A 17,107-nucleotide genomic window follows, 5' to 3' on the forward strand; every position below is an offset into this window, starting at 1 on the left:
GTGAGTCTTGGCAGGCAGTTGAATATGGCATGGATGCTCCCAAGAGCCATTTGTTGCATCCATCAGTCCAGACTGTGATCCAGAAAGTAACACAAGATAATTTTAGGTGCAAAGGAAGGAAAAAAGATACATTTCTTACCTCTGCAAGAAACGATCCAATATCCAGGACCAAGCAAACCACTAAGGAGGGCGAGAAGCTGCTCAGCCTTTGCACAGTGAGTTGGCACAATGCTGCCAGTGTGCTTTGCTCCACCAGAATTCAGCACCACTGGCACCAGCACAGCACCCTTATCTTCCCCTTTCCATCCACACGGTGCTCGCTCCGCCAAAGATCACAGTTGGAGGGACACAATCTGCCTAATCACAGCTTAACCTTCTGCAAGTCTCGTTTTTAAGGTGACATCATCTTGGCAAGGGGGAATGTAAGGAAAAGCTGTCTGTAGATGGACTTGCCTTATATGGGCCGTATCAAAAATAAAAGCTTGTATAACCAAGGGAAAGCAGGAGGAAAAACAGAGCTGGGAGTTCCAAAAAGAGCCTGTGAGCTCCCCAGGAATATCTCCCTAGGACATACAGGGTGCCACATTTTCCATTTCAATGCCATTAAAGAAGAGCAGGAATAAAGCATCCTTGGGGATGGATGGGTCAACTCCCCCAACACTTGGATGTCAAGTTTCCCTGTTGCACCCAGGCAAGAATCAATGCAGCCATGGAGAGCTGTACCTTCCTGTTGTTATCTGGCACCCACCTGGAGATCCAGGAAGAAGGGACATAGTGTTTTACCTTGATGGCAGCACATTGTGCTGGGAGATTGTTTGGAAGGGTACAATGGAAAATGGTACGAATGCAAGTAAGGATTTTCTCTGCTGGGTTGTGCCAGCTGGCATCCTGACAGAAAAAGACAAACATGTTGCAGAAGAACCCCCCAAGCATCTTTACTCAAAGAAATTACATCTGTTTCTAATTCACAGGAAAATAACATACTTTATGTGAAAACACGGTCCACTGTTCCACTGCCAAGCCAAGACACACATCCTGTACAGTGATCTGAATCTCCCATTCTCTGTCCTTCAGTTACATACAGAAATTCCCTTGGGCATACAGATGTTCCTGATGCTGATATTCATGCTTCACTTCATTTGGAATCACTGTCTTCACAGTTCAGGGACGCATCCCCTGAATTTTCCTGATTTGGGCAGAGCATGGGAGCAGTGAGCAGTTCCCCATCTCCCTGTTCTGATCTCATGAAGTTTCCTGAGGACAAACCTTTGCCTCCACCATTTTTCATTGCACTGGATAAACCTCATGTATTTCAGAGCAAGGGCAGCTTGTTTTCTTTCTTTATCCATATGGAACTGTGTATTTTCCTCACATGTCTGGTTTAAAAGGAGAAGCTAATGCGATCAAAGTGGATTTCAATTGACTAAGTCAGCTGAGACTCTTCCCAAGCCAGGACCAACACATGTTCCTGCAGGAGCCTTCAGATTTTAGGAAAACAATTTATTCTGTTGATTTATATAATCTTTTAAGAATCCCCACTTGGTTGTAGCTGAAAACCTACACCCATCACCCCAGGTGGAGGGAGAACACTGGTTTGGTTTGGTTTTTGCAAAAATCTAAGCCAAAGGCAATTTGGATCTTCTCTAATCTGAATAGCTGAGATGATCAAGGGTGGGGATGTGTGGGTGAGGAGATAAACATTCCTGCTATGCAGTCAGTGCCTGCATGACAAACACTCTTATGATCGATGTCCATAAAATGAGACTCCAAGGCAGAGCTTTGAAGTTGTGTGTCTGGTGCTTCCAGGGGTGGGGATGGAGCAGCACAATCACCTGAGTCCTTCTGGTCTGCTGTGGAGAGGGGAAGCTGTGACTGCTCCAGGATGCTGCTCAGTGAGTTTTCATCACAAGCTCTTCCAGCGCCCTCTCCCTCTGATTCCCACAAAGCAAAAGAACTTCTTTGATTTCATTTTGCTGGAAGCCCATATCATTAAACTGAGCCAACAGATGCAAGAATTCAGCTGCCTGGAGGAAGAAGGAGGAGAGAAGAATGATGCTATCATGGATGGATATATAGTGTAGCTGCAGAAAAAGCAGTGCTGTGGGACAAGGCTGCACTCAGAAGATCTGAGTTGTATCACTGTGACAGCAGATTGAGGGCACACATATCCCTGGTAGCATTGAAGTTTCTTAAATAGGAAATATTTAATAAAGTCAGCCTCTAGCTTCACTATTCCTTATAATGTTTGTATCAGTTCTATGCAGTGTTTGCCTGCACTATGAAGAGAGCAGGGAATGTCAGTGAGCACAACTGGAATTCATTTGTCCTCCTCCCCTACTTTGCTCACGCTGGGCCCCAGCACCACAACATCACCCAGAGCTGTGTCCTTAATAAATAAACCCATCCCTGACACTCAGACCCAGGTGCCCTCCCACTGCCACTGCCCTAAGGAGTGGTGACACGGCAATCCTACAGGCATCAGCATCCTGGCAAACACTGCCAGCCTGGATTTCATGCAGTTCTGCCTTCCCAGGCTCTCCATTACCCCCAGAGGGAGACTGATGATGGAGACAAATGCCCAGTTCTCCATGGTTCTCCTCCCTGGGGCTAGAAAGGAGAGCTGGCAGGGCTTGAGACAGAGTAAGTGCTGGTGGGCTCGGGACAGGGTTCCCAAGCAAAGGCTGAGTGAGCATCATTCCACACAATAGGGTGAGAAGAAGGGCAGAGAACAGTGAAGGAGCAGGTGTCCTCCCCCAGGGGTTCTTATGGTGACACTGCCCTAGAGGTCTGGCCCTCCATGAGGCTGCAGGAGGGCCTGTGGAGGCAGAGGGAAGTGTGCAGCCCACTGAAAAGGAGAGCCTGGAGGACACAGCACAAAGGGCTGGGCTGTGCCATCCCATTCTGACCTTCTTCTCCGAGTACTGGAACATTTCCATGGCTTCCTCCACCTGCCCTTCCTCATAGCCCTGCTTCAGCAGCCGATCACAGGCACCCAGGTAGCTCAGGAACTGCAGAGGAAGACAGACAGGTTAATCCAACCCTGCAGGCATGGGGAGCAAGGCCAGTCAGGAGCCCCCCTGCCACCTCCCAGGGACACACCATGGGGGCACATCAGCCACCACCATCTTGCCAGTTCCCATCTAATGCTCAGCCAGGGTGGTCTCTCTGTCTGCAGGATTTCCAGTGGGAGACAACATCTTGGTCCCCCTTCACCCTCCCAGGGTGGGAATGGGAACAAGGACGAAACCAAACATGTGAACACTCGAGATGGAGAGCAATGGCCTCCAGGGTGAGGCAGGGCCTGTCCCGGTGGGATGACTTTGCTCAGCTGACCCCGCATCCCTTTGATGTGCGGGGGTTCAGGCACATCTCTGCTGGGTTTATGTTTCAATAAATGGGTTTGCTCCAGGGTCCAAGAGCAGAGCCCACCCAGGGGAAACCTGTGTGCTATCATTACTGAAAGTAAACAGTTATTTTTGGCTTTCCTCGTTGTTCTTGGAGTGCTGACAGCACAATTCCCAGCAGCATCTTTTAAATACCGCGAGAATCACTCGCTGTCCAAAAACATATGGGACAGGCAATAATAAATGAGCTATACAATAGCAGGGGGAATAAAAACATCCCACAGGTCTCTCCAAAGAGTTTCCATTCAAGGAGAAGCTGATTCATTTCTCCCCAGATTCACCAGCACACAGACCTCCACCTTTCCCAGCACTGCCAGAGACAAGGAGAAGGACTCAGTGAAAGGCCATAAAACACAGGAAAATGACAAAAAAGTCTTTCAAACATTGAGTTGATCTATTTTGGCTGAAGAGTTGGGTAGGGATTTTCAGAAGTGTCAGCCTTAAGGAGCCCAGTAACTCAGAAAGGAGACAGGCACTGGTCATTGGCATTCCTCACCTCATGTTATTTCCCTTGTTACCAGGCTAATGACAACCCCAGATCATTGCTGCATTTTCTTCCCCTGTTGTGGCAGAACAGCCAGTCATCCACAGCATAACACAGACAGTCCTGGCAGCCTGGTCAAGCCCAGCATGAAATCAGTGCCTTTGTCAACTCAATGTTTTTTCTCACTAAAAATATTATATATATGTGTCCTCAAGACTAAACAAAAAAAGATTTTTTAACAGTGACAGCCTTTGTCATGTCTCAGCTCACATGTACATTGAGGGCTCCATGGACCAACAATGCATTTTGAATTGATCAATGACCATTGATCAAAATGGAATGGTGCCTTTTCGGCCATGACATCCTACATGACGAACCACTGGCATGCTGGTGCAACTAATCCTACCTGAGCCTTTCAGAGAAATTCTTCCACCAAAATTAGGAAAGCATTGCTTCTAAAGAAGGCTACAGAAGGCCTTGCCTTCTCTACCAGGGGGCTCTGCCAGTTTCTCTTGACACTGCAAGGAAGTTGAGCAATTTTTGGATACCATCTGGTACTTCCATCAATCCTCACAGTTGAAGTAGTCATTGTCACACATCAAAACCTCAGGCATCACCAGCAAGCAATAAAGAGCACAGGTCTTCTTTTTGACTTCAACTAGAACATATTTTCCAGGAAGATTTAGACTAATTTGGTAGTTTGGTACTTGTAAAAAATGCATGACAGGTCAGGCTTCATATTGGCTGCATTGGGCATAAATGGGAAAGATAGGAACTGCTGGTGAAGAAGGCATGGTATAGAAGGCAGACCTTGTCTTTTGGTGCAGTAATCTCTTCTCCAAGGGAGTGGGAGTCCTGGTGTTTATACAGAAGGGAGCAGGCTGTACCCATTTCCACCCTTAATAAGATGCACTGTTTCTTCATTTTGAAGCCAGCAGCTGCTACAAGACACCCTCGCATGGCTCTGTGAAACAACATGGGCAGGGCTCTGCCCATCTCTCTGTCCTAGATGAAACCTCTGTGGATTGAAGACATAAAGCTTCCCTTCCCACCTCAGCTCACCTGAAACTCCAGGGAGCTCTGGGGAGCTGGGGTGAGTAGGGAGGGAGCCGGAAGCTGCGGGATGACTCAGCCACAGAGCAGCTCTGGCCAGGCTGGCCCATGCAGCTCCCGGGGGAATGGGAAGGAGACTGGCAGCCAGCAGTGGCTGCTTGGTGCTCTGCCTGCTCATGCCCTGCCAGGATCTGCTCCTGCTCCCTGGCCTGACAGCCCCATGGAAATTCTTCTTGCTCAGCTGTAATTAAGACCCTTCTCTCTTTGCAAGAACTACTTGGATAATTTAGCCCTAAAGTCCTCTGCTGGGATGGGCAGTCCAGCCCCAAGTTTGCCAAGGGAGTCAGAGCCAGCAGCTTCCCTCATGTTATGGATGCTCTGAGCCCACCTGGACCTTTCTGACATTCATCTGGACAAACAGAGACATTGGGAATGGGGATGCAGCACAGCAGGCAGGGATGTACTCACATACCAGGGGTAGGAAGAGGCTGCATGTTATGTTTCAATAAATTTCAAGTTATTCTAGAGGGTTCCTTGGGAAAAGAGCTCTGGGACTCTGCTGCAGTGTTTTCATGGATTCCGTGCTTGCTTCAGCACAGGGAAGTTGTGTTTTGGAGAGAGCCCAACCAAATCTCCAAGGTATTCCTACAGTCCCACTCTGACAGGATGAGCCATGGCAATAATCACACGAATCCAACAGCTAGGAAAAATGATGTGCAAAAAGTTTCCATATATGGGGGCAAAATTTGTACCTCAAAAGGACATGACGCTTCACACAACAGATTGAACAGATAACAAAGCCAGCCATGATTATGCGCTGAAAAGCTGAGGGCGGCTCATTGCTATTTTATTACAGCAAAAGTGGAATCTCATGGAAAATCCTGTCAGCTGTGGCCCAACACCAAAGTGGAAAGGCAAGGTCGTCAAAAATCTACCCCAAAGAAGACAGCCATGCCTTTCAAAAGTTTCTCACAGTGCTGTGCCAGCTCCACCAACCTGACTTAAGCTTTGCCTTCCTGTCTTCTGGAGGGTGAGGATGGCTTTCTGGGTGGGGTAGCCCAGGGCTATGACGGGCTCGATGAGGTCTCTCTCCTCTTGGCTCAGGGCAGAGAGCAGGTCAGCCGAGGAATCTGGCTGGGATCTGTGGCAGCTCAGAGGTCGTCCAGGCGTGGAGGCAGGGGGGAGGCAAGTGTAGGGGCTGAGGGACTGCAAGGAAAAAACAGATGGTGTTACTGCTCCAGGTCATGGAATGAGGTGAAACAACCCGGGCTGGGGCAATGCTTCTGAATGCTGGTGGTTACCTTGCTCTCTCCAGAAAATTCCCACACAAGGAACATCAAATGAGCATCAAATGAGACTGGACTTAATTAAATCCAGGGTCAGCTACAGATACAGAAGTGTGCTCAGTGTGGGTGTTGTACAAATACACATGGGGATTTAATCTCTCCTTAATTACTCCATGTCAAATGCAGCTGCATATAAATAACCTGGTCATTCAAGTGTCTGATGGTTTTACTGCAGGTTTTCAGTAATTCATCTCCTACACCTCTCAAGCAGCTGGATTAGATTCAATTTCTTAAAAGCAGGGTGTAATTCAGATTTAAGTTGGCATAGTACTATTTACTCCATCCTTTCACATCACTGTCTCTATCACTAAATGATCTGTATTTCTAGTAGAAAGTCCAAAGTTTCCTAGAAAAGACATAATGACTGTAAGGGGACATTTCCCTATAAACCCTGGTTATATCTGTTAGAATGGGATGATGTAGCAAAAAGAGGACAACCTCTCCATATTTCACTCTTTTCTTAGTGTTTCAATTGAAAATCAGATTAGATCTCACTTCAGAAAAACACAGATGTTTAGGAGTAAAAGTAAAAGTGCACCCAGAAAGCTTCTTTCAACCTCAGCAACAAAATCAAACCCTTTATTCACTTCTGGTGAAAACTTCAGCAATTCCTCATGGGTCCAGTGTTTGCAAACCCCATTTTCCTTCCTTTTTGCTGGCCAGTCCCCACCAAATGAGACCAATTCGATGCCCTCCACCTCCCTCATCTCCCAGTGATGAACAAAGGGCCACCAAAGGAAGCTTCTCACCGGTACTGTGGGCTTGTGCTGCTTGATGGGAGGGATTGGTGAGGCTGTGTCTGGAGGAGTTGGCACAGCAGTGCCCTGCTGGGACACGTCTGGATCTGGCCTGTACTTGACGCTGCCGTTGGTGCCGGGGCACTGGGGCAGCAGCCGTGGCACCAGGATCCCCCTGTTCCCGGTGGCAGCTCTGTTCAAAGGATGCACCAAAGCAGCCAGCTTCCTCCTGGCGGCTTCCAGCTCGTTCTTCATGTTGTTAAATATCACCATGGATCTTCTCTGCTTGCTGGGGTCTGGGCTGGCTGGGCTGTGGACATTGTTCTCTGGCGAGGGCTCCAGCAAGCCGGGCGATGTCTTTGGTCGGGTCTGGTAAAAGCCGGGCCGTGAAGACACACTTCTCGCAGAGCTTCTCCTCCTGGAGAGGTGTGACTCGTCCTTGTCATTCTCTTCCCAAGAGGTGGAGGAGTACTCATCATCCGAGTACTCCCCCTCGTCTGAGTGCCAGGTGTCGCTCTCGGTGTCGGACAGGGCCGCCCTGCCCCGGGCGTGCCCGTAGGAGCCGTCGGCAGCGCTCAGGCTGATGGAGCGCCGCACCGCCCCGTCCCGACCCCGCCCCCCGTAGCTGTCGGCGGGGTCCACCAGCAGCAGCCAGCACGGGGGAGCCGTGGGGACGACTTCGGAGGTGACTCGATGGCGGGAGGTCTGCTGCTGAGAGGCCACCTCCACCCAGTACAGCACCTTCCTTTCCAGCGAGAAGTCGTGCTGCAGGAGAGTGAGAGGCAGCTGGTGAGGACATGTGAAACCAGACCAGGTGGCATGGAGCAAACCATGCACTCCACGAGGCATCTTAAGGGCTGCAGTCTTCCCATATCAGCTCCTATTTCCCTGAGCACTACGGCTGGCTGTAGGATTGGGCAGTACCAGCCACATCTCTGCAGGGAATCCCCAAATTTATATTTGAAAAAAGTCTTACCTATGAAGTCATTACTATGGTGAGTTGCACCTACAATTCTTTGGAAAAATATTTTATGCTTGGAGGTGTTTGTGTCACTTTGACTGTGGAAAGCAGCAGTGTGCAGACATCCCAATTTTAGGCAGCTGCAGAGAGGCACCGCATCCAGCCACAGGCTGCCCCCAGAATGGTGGCAGAGTTTGTTTGTGACCTTCATTAGCAGCGCTTGGCAGAGCCACTTCAGGGGCTCAGAAGCCACCAAGAGGGCAGATGCCACCTCGGGCAGAAGCAGAAGCAGCCATGGCATTATCTAGTGGCGCCAGGGTCTCGGCTGCTCCCCAAACAGAGTTGTCATTTCCACATAGTTCAGCTTAAAATATAAGTGTGTTTGTGACTGAAATCTGAGGGTTTTCCTGGAACAAACAAGCCTTGCCCGTCCCAGAGCTCTCCAAACAAGGTCTCCTCCTGACAGGCAGGCAAGTACATTCACAGCCCAGGAATGCTGTTTTTACTGTTCTTGCCACTTGGGTCAGCCGTGGACCCAAATCAGCCTCCCCAAGGAAAATACCCTCACGTCTCTCCATAAGGATCAGCCTGGACCAGGAGTACAATGGTTTGGCCTCAGAGGGGAGCATCAAATCATCACTAAATAGGGAGAAAGATGGGGTATATATATATATGTATATAAACTCTATCTATATGCTTCTGGCACAGGTAGTATTGCCTGATTACAGCTGGTAGATTTATTGGTAAATATTTAATAAATATCATTTATAAATGAGACAGTGATAACTCCAAAGGAGGAAACAACCCCAGAGCAGAGCCTGAAGTTTGTCCTCCTATCCCAGAAAAACCTAGCCTTCCTTCTTAGAAAGGATTTTTAAAAAGCAACCCCAAACCAACCCCATCATCACTGCCACACACCACAAATCATCCTCACCTCCTCCCAATATGGCTGCAAACCAGCCAGTGAGGAGGAGAACAGTTAGGTTTCCCTTCTTTCATGACAGCACTGCTGATTTCCTTCCAGCATCCCCCAGCAGTGGCTGGGTGTGGACTCACCATGGTGCTCATGAGGATGTCGGTGCAGTCAGGGAGCTCAATGTCTGGGGCAGTGACTAAAGGGATTTCTCCCTCTGAGTCCCCACTGAGGCTCATCGCTGTCCGGAAGGGAACTTCATCCAGGTAGTTCATTGCTGCTGCCTGATTTCTCGCTGCTGGAGGAAGGGAAACAGAAACTGTAAGAACATCTTTTAAGCTGGCTGGAAGGAGAGAAAGATGAGCTGTTTCAAGTGCCAGCTGGGTAAAAAAAGATTGGCAAAATCTTATTTACTGACACCAGGAAGCTTTGTCTGAACTAACCTTTGCTATTCTCAGCTTGAGCCAGAAGGACTTGACCAAGCTTATGGCTTCCTTTGGCAGAGATCCTGAGCATTTTTTTCCTCCATCTCTCCCATCCCTCCTGTCTCTCCCTCTCCCTCTGTTGCCATTGCACACTCCCTTCCCCAATCTGGGGATGAGCTGAGAACTTTTTCCAGTTCCAGAGGGAGAAAGCACAGCCAAGGAGGACACCTTGCAAGTCTCCCCTGTCTGCACAAGCGGTGGTGACAGAGCTCATGCACATGGCCTCATGCTGCTGAGCCATCACACAGAGCATCCCGAGGGACGTGGGGTGAGGGCATTCCTTTGACTGGGAGCCAGGCAAGGAGACTGTGCAGCAGGCAAGCTTGGGAACTAGGAGGATGTCAAACAATCCTAATTGTTGACAAGCAATTTTTAAGATTAGCTTTTAGGACCCATGCATTCATTTTAAGTGTGGTGATGGTTTTAGATTAGGAATTGCAGAGGAGAGGAAAATTGCCGGTGAATTGGGAATGCTGTCAGGAACATATTACTTCAAGTGTCTCCATCAGGTCCCTACAAATGTCTCAATTTACTAAAAAGCCATTACTTGCTACATGAAGCCTCGAGCTTTCAGCTTCCCAGTGATGACAGTGTGTAAAATCACTTCTTTTATAGATTATAAACTGTTAGGAGCTGGTAGCCAGTCTTCACTGAGTTCTGGTACTGGCAGCATGTGCCTGCTCATCCCAAAGTCCTCAGCACTCATCCTCAGGTCACACAGTAAATATGTATGTGACATCCCTAAGTGCTTTTCCCAATTATTTTTTTCCTTTAAAAACAAACAGCTTCTATGACAACAAGGATAAACATTCCACTAAAAGGAAATATGCAGAAGAATATACACAAGGATGACAAAACTGCCTGTTTAAAGCAAAAATAAGAGTCTATAATGGGAGATGGGGTTCAGGGAAGTTTCTTGTGTTGGCAAAGGACTCACAAAGAGCTTCCAGGCCAGAGAAAGTGACACACACAATCAACATGCACAATCACTCAGGCAGTGATATCAGAATGACAGCAGGGCTGTCACTTTGCCTGCTTACGCCAGGAGCCTTTAATGCCCCTGCAGAAGCAGAGCCCCAAAGGAGCTTTGTGCTCCTGCACATGTCCTGCCACTAACACACAGCACAGGCAACGTGCTGGGGTCCCACGTGGAGCCAGGCCACCTGCTCAGCTTAAGAGGGCTCAGCCTAAGGGACAATCCACGTCAGCACTGACAAAGGTGATGCCTGAAAACATCTGCAAGCAAAGCCACCTTCACTCAGCTTTCTGCTACTCCCTGAGCAGCTCCTGCAGGCAGGGGGACTGACCTTCCCTGCAGCTTGGGCTGTAAACTGGCTCTCCCCAAAATCCCAGGGTGCTCAGGAAAGCAGTGTCTCAGCATCTGTCACCCAGAATGGCTCCACTCAGGTTCAGATTTTAAGGGATGGTGATGGGTAGTGAGTGTGTCTGAAGCCACAATGAAGAAAATATGAGAGGATTATGGTATTGTAGCTCTGTATATGACTGCATAAGTACTGTGCTTTAAGAGAGGCTCACGCAAGTGTTAATTCCCAAAACCACAGTTTAGAAAACAAGAATTACTTTGGGGCAGGAGCAATCACAACAAAAATGCTACTAGAAAAGGATAAAAGAGGGTCAGTGATAAACACCAACTCCCACCAGAAGGCAACTCCTACAAGGGCCCTGACCTCATGTTCTCCAGAGGAGCCCTGCCCACTTTCACATCAAAGACACTGGCCAGTGCATGAACCAGTGCACATCAGGAAAATGATGTGCCTAAACAGCAGGAAAACCCAAACTGCACCAGGACCGGGGGAGGAATAGGTTACAAATGAATCTTGGAAACTCACAGCCAAGATCTCTCTTCTGATCTACACTAAGTTTTTAAAATTTAAAAACAGTGGGAAATATTATACTCAGAAAAATGGGAATGAAGTCTGAACACACACTTTTTAAATTAATACCATGTGTCCATGTATTTTATAAGTTGAGATTTTAAACATTCCTCCCCATCTGTGGCTTCAACAACTTCCTCACTAAAGCTATGAAACATTTTAATGCAGATGTCATTAGACAGGAGCAAATACACAGAACATACCCCAAGGTGGATCCTCCCCTGGCATTTCCAAGCCCTATGTTCATTAGCAATATGAAGCAGTCCTTACCATCAGATGAACTCATGGAGCTCTCTCCTCACAGAGCAGGGAGAACAGGGCTGCTGCTTTGCTGCCTCCTTATCTACTGCTCAGCTCTTTAAATTCCTGCAGTGTCAGACAAGCAGCTGACTTGGACAGCTTTAAGATAATCGTAGCTTAAGCAGCTGGCCTGTTCCATCAGACATGCTGATGGGATAAGGAGCCTAATTGTTTAAGCAGAGCTTCCTCTGGTCACTAAGCTGACTGAACTGAAAGTGTGGGGTTTGTATTGGTTTTATGCAGCTGTTTTTATTTTTATATTTTATCTTGTGCCTTTTCATCAGGGAAGACTCCCAGGATCTGACTCAGCCTTGGGTCTGGAGTAATGAGATGCTGGAAGTGACATTAGGGATGGGAGGATGTAGGGAAGAGCAAATCAGAACAGCACCTGCAGAGAACTTCATGGCAATCTGTATGGTGGGCATACAGAGCAAGAACTGCAAACTTCTGCACTCATGTTCTGTCAGGAACCACCAGTTCATCTCTTACTGACAGAAACCAGAGCAAAGGTTTAGCCAGGACACTACTGACATTACCCCTGAGGCCCAGGTGCTGAATTTAGGCAATGACACACGTGAATTACGCACTGCTGTGACACCAAGAGGCAAAGCATGGAGAGATTAACTCCATTCCCACACACTGGGGCTAGCAAGAATAAGGACTGCAGCTCTGGAAAGCTGCCACAGCAATCTGTGCAGAACAGCAAAGCTCCAAATCCATATGGCCCACCACAGTTACAAGCAAACTGTCCAGAACATGGAAAGCTTTGACACCAGGTGTCACCTCTGTCACCTTGCAGGAGGGAGAAGTTCCTTCACACAAACCTCCTCCCAACAATTCTCTCCTAGCTGGAGTTGTATCTGATGCAAAGTACTCAAACAAATCTCTTCCCTTGCGTGAAAATATTTTAAACAAAAATCCATTTTTCTCTATTTGTTCTGTACAAAAAAAACAACTTACAAAATAAAGCTGTGGTTTTTAATCAAGTATTATAGACATATACAAAAATATCTATATAGTCAAAACACAGTACGTTAGACTGCAGATTTTATTGGGTTTTTTCCAGCAGGCTTATTCATCAATTTTGTATTTATTCACATAGCTGTCTGACCTATTTCACCACAAATGGGAATTTTTTCCATGTTTTGGTATCAGCTTTAGTCCACAAAAGTATAAGTCAACAGCTGCCTTAATCAACCTTGAAAAACCCTGTCTTGTTTGTACTTCAGAATTCGTTTAAACTTGTAATAGGTTTGTCTCTACACCCAAAAATACAGGAACTATTTTGACAGTGATGCTTGACATGCTTCATTTAAGAAGAAAAACATGTTTACTAATGATCTCTTCTTTATTTAAAATTTTCTTCTTTTCTGAAGCTTTCATCATCCTTTATAAAGATAAAAGCCACTAAAAATATGATGTTAATACTGGCACAAATACCACCATCAGCAATGTTCCTTTATTAAGACTGAGATTTAGCAAGAACTCGCAGCTGGATTGTAATTCCACACCACGAGAGGCCTGGCAGCTCTGGGCTTGCTCAGCTATCTCCCTGCACAGTCAATCAGCAAAAACAATTCTTAAACTTTGTTTCAAGATGTTCTAGTAAAGACTTTGCAGTACCTGGCTGCCGAAAGAGAGGACGACACTTCCTCTTTGGGCCCTCTCATATTTACACGCAGTTATAATGAAGCAATCCTCCAACACTGAAATAATTTATTGCAAAATTATCTGACAGCAGTGGCCCAGGTGTCACTGGTGGGGAGACTCGGGAGAACCCATCCTGGAGGGATGCAGCTTCCTTCGGGGTGGTCAGCGGGCACCAAGTACTGATCCCATTCATGCCTTTAACAGAGAGAGCGTTGTTTGAGAGGAGAGCTGGGGTTAACCTGGTGTAAGATTTATTATACACCCACACAGATATTACTGACTGATACAAAACCCACAATACTTGTACTCTTAAACTTGTTTTTCAAAAGACAAATGTGAAAATTCAATGTTCTGGTTAAATGGAATGGTTATGCATGAAGTGCTCTTTGCCTCACAGGGGCATCTGTTCGATATGACTCAAGCAAGAAACTTGATAAAAACAGAACAATCCATTGCATAACCATATTTGGAAGCTGACAAACCAAAAGGGGCACTGAATTTACAATTGCAAAAAACAGTGTTTGCCATCTCTGATGATAAAATCCTTTCTTTGGTTTTACCTGATCTGGATTAGAGCTGCTACAGAATGTTCAGCTTGTAAGTAGTAGTCTCTGAAAGGCTGCAGCAGGTGGGCAAGGGGGAATTCAGCTGTAAAACAGAGACACAGAAATTGTTCAATAAGCCAGAAAAACCTTCCATTCTAGTGAGTCTCAGAAGCCCATAATTTGCAAAATCATTTGCTACTGCCCAACTGTAATCTAACATCAGGTCCTTAGGTAACATATAAAACTCAACTGTTTGTATGTTACACATTTCCTGGTCTGTACCACAGCTGTCAAAGAAAAGCCAAGACTAGCAAAACTTCCTGACTCCACCATCTAAAAAAGGGGAACATATAGACACTGAATCTTTACAGATTACCTGAGTCACACTTATCAAAGCACCAGACTAAAGCATCTATGGTGCTGGAAGTCTTCAATCTATTCTGTTTATTCTCACTTCGGTTTCATCTAGAACCTGTTCTTGCAAAACAACATGAAACCAGCTTGAGATGTGCTGCAGTCCATGTTGAAGAGCTCAGCAGTTCCTCTTACACCACAGGTGTTAACAGCACTATGTTTATCCCCCATTCTCAGACCATAAATTACTCCAGTGGATGATTCCTTTCCAAACTAGATCTGTGCCTGCATTTCAAATCGTGTCTGTGAGATGGGGATGTGATGTGGAAAAACACTGCTAAGAATGGGAGGCAGAATTTACCTGGATCCCCAAAGAGCTTAGAATCCATTTCCAGTTTCTGCTGTAGTAGTTTCTCCCTTTCCTTCTTCTGTTTCTTTTCCATTTCCCTCTTCCTTTCCTCCTCCTGTTCTCCCTCCAGCATAACCCTTAATGCTCTTTCCTCAGCTTCATACAGTTCTGTGCGAGTTTTGAGCAACGTTTTGAGACTCTCCACCTGATTTTCAAATGCTTCATCTGCTGAAGGAGGTGGACAAACACCTGAACAGAAAGAGAAATGATTTTAAGTTTTCAGATTCAAATGGGGGTTTGATACCAGATTTGAGAGCAGAGCTGGGAAAATCTCAGAGGAATATGAATTTAACCTTGTTAACAGACAGAATTCTTACTGGAATAATCGTTCTTCCAGGAAGATCTTGGAAACATATGAACACAACAAATGAATTCAGCACTTTGTACCTATTCTTGTAATTAAAATCACAATGAAGACACAGCTTTGTGAAGCTGTGCCTTGCTAGTCAGCACAGGGCACCCTCATCTTATTTCCTGTGTGTGCAATTAGAAAAGTTTAGACCAATCTTATAACAAACCTTTCCTGGCAGCAGCTTCTTTCCTCAGCTTCCGAAGCTTCTCCAGCCCGCGCAGGACGTCCGTCATCCTCTTTGTGTCTGCTTGTTTCTTCCTGACTTCTGCCAGGACACTGTCAGCAGCAGCCTTCAGCTCTTGTTCCTAGGAAAGGAAGGAAAAAAACACATGAGGTCTGTGAAATATCCCTCAAAGACACAAATCAAATGGTATTTTCAGAGATTAGCAAAGCACTGGAGAACAGAGTGACTTCACAGTAAGAGCAACAAGTCAAGCCAACCATCCAGCCATGCTTTTTTATGAAAAAAGGGCTAAAATACCACGGATTTCAGAACAAAAAATGCTTTGAGACTCATAAATTTGGGCTAAATCACAGAATCATGGAATTGTTAAGGTTGGAAAAGATCATCAAGTCCATCTGTCAACTCAGCACCACCATCATGTTCACCACTAAACCATGTCCTCAAGTGCCACATCCACACATTTTTGAACACTTCCTAGATGATTTGTGAATGATGAAAGCCTGAGAATCTTTAACCACAGAAACTTAGGGTAAATATTTTACAATAAACAGAAACCATCCTGATTCCACAGTTCTGCAATTAAGACCATTAACCTGCCACAGTCTGACCACAAACCCTACCTCAGCAGCTGCTCTGGACCAACCCAGCCCAGATCAGCAGAAAGGGAGTTCTTTAGCCAAAAACAAACAGAAGAGTTTGCACTTCCCAATCAGTCTAATTTGAGGTGGTATTTTTTGCTTTGGAGATGTTTTACTTCCCCATAACATCAAAAAGCTTGTAAACCACAAACTTTAGAAGGATGAAAACAGGAGGGAAGGCCGATGGATACTGAAACAGCACCGACCACCACAAGGTAGTTGTGTGGACAGGCCGACATTTGGACCACAGAGGAAAACCTCCAGGAGTTCAGAAACAACTTAAACCCCAATTTCATGCCAAGGCCTAGAAGATGAGGATGGCAAAACCGAGATGCCCACCAAGACTTCAAAGCAAGAAGGGCTGCAGGCCTTGGAAACAGCACTTCTCTCAGTATGCTGAAGTCATGGAGCACCTCAGTGGCACCCGCTGAAGCAAAGGGGTCAAAGCCGGGTGTGGGAAAGGCACAGCCCACCGTGACCCCGCTACCGGCAGGTCACCCCTGCCCCACCGCGCTGCCCTGGAGCCCCGGGGAGAGGCAGGGCCAGGCACTGGGGACCATACCCGGTTCTTTTCCTCCACCTCCTGGATGCACTTAGCCCGCCACTGGTCGATCTTGGCCTCCCGCTCGGCGGCCCGGGCCGCCTCCTCCTCCTTGGCCGCCCTGGCTTCGAGCTTCCTCCGCTGCAGGCGCAGCCTCCTCTTCCTCGCCCTCTCGGCCTTCCTGCGCAGCGCCTCGCCGTAGCCGGGCTCCCGCAGAGGCCGCACGACCTCCCGCAGCTCCCGCAGCGCCGCCTCCGCCTCCTCCCGCGCCCGGGCCCAGCCAGGCTCGTCGGGCTGCTCCTCGCTGCGCCGCAGGGCCCGGCAGAGCGCGGTCACCCGGGCCACCCGCGCCAGCGCCGCCACCGCCACGGCCCGGGCGCTGCTGGGGCTGGCGGCGGCGGGCGGCGGCGGCGGCGGGGGAGCGGCGCGGCGGCGGCCCAGGAACTGCGAGAGCCACAGCTCATCCTGCTGCCGCTGCACCGCCTCCTCCTCGGCCGCTGCCCGCGGCGGGGCCGCCGCTAAGTAGGGGACGCCCGGCGGGAAGCGCGGTCCCCCCTCACCCGCACTCGGCGGCGGCGGCAAGAAGAAAGGCGGGGGTGCTACCGGCCCTACCGCGAAGGGCGCTGGGCGGACGGAGGGGCCGGGGAAGGGCGGCGGGAAGGCGCGGAAGGGCGGTGGGAGGCGAGCGGGGAACGGCGGCGGCTGGGCCATGCTCCCGCCGCAGGCCTCAGCGCGCCGCCATGACAGCGCCTCAGCGCCGCCTCAGCACGGCGCCCCCCTCAGCACCGCACCACAGCGCCCCCTCAGCACCGCACCACAGCGCCCCCTGGCGGCCCGGAGGACCCGCCCCGCCCGC

General features: G+C 48.2%; 2 protein-coding genes across 4 annotated transcripts; both read right to left on the minus strand.

Annotated features, from left to right (window-relative positions):
* Positions 1-839: 839 nt before the first annotated feature.
* On the minus strand, positions 840-13,282 carry UBAP1L (ubiquitin associated protein 1 like). Of its 3 annotated transcripts, none has more exons than XM_054273020.1 (6): positions 13,202-13,282; positions 9,042-9,196; positions 7,037-7,789; positions 5,938-6,147; positions 2,907-3,008; positions 840-2,024 (listed from the first exon to the last, which is right to left on the minus strand). In XM_054273020.1, exons 2-6 carry the CDS (start codon positions 9,171-9,173, stop codon positions 1,890-1,892), a joined length of 1,332 nt encoding a protein of 443 aa, XP_054128995.1. In that variant the 5' UTR covers positions 9,174-9,196; positions 13,202-13,282; the 3' UTR covers positions 840-1,889. The 3 variants fall into 3 exon arrangements, with proteins under 3 accessions (XP_054128995.1, XP_054128996.1, XP_054128997.1); XM_054273021.1 differs by having other exon boundaries at positions 9,042-9,193; positions 13,202-13,275; XM_054273022.1 differs by lacking the exon at positions 840-2,024 and adding an exon at positions 3,686-3,714 and having other exon boundaries at positions 2,918-3,008.
* On the minus strand, positions 12,613-16,984 carry PDCD7 (programmed cell death 7). The gene is made up of 5 exons (XM_054273023.1): positions 16,273-16,984; positions 15,055-15,193; positions 14,489-14,725; positions 13,789-13,876; positions 12,613-13,423 (listed from the first exon to the last, which is right to left on the minus strand). The coding sequence occupies exons 1-5, from the start codon at positions 16,960-16,962 to the stop codon at positions 13,306-13,308; spliced, it is 1,272 nt and encodes a 423-aa protein (XP_054128998.1). The 5' UTR covers positions 16,963-16,984; the 3' UTR covers positions 12,613-13,305.
* Between the last annotated feature and the right edge of the window lie 123 nt (positions 16,985-17,107).

Source organism: Melozone crissalis, unplaced genomic scaffold (genome assembly GCF_028551555.1).
Source record: "Melozone crissalis strain CALT ecotype California unplaced genomic scaffold, PUWL_Pcris_2 ptg000014l_1, whole genome shotgun sequence".
Lineage (NCBI taxonomy): Eukaryota > Metazoa > Chordata > Aves > Passeriformes > Passerellidae > Melozone > Melozone crissalis.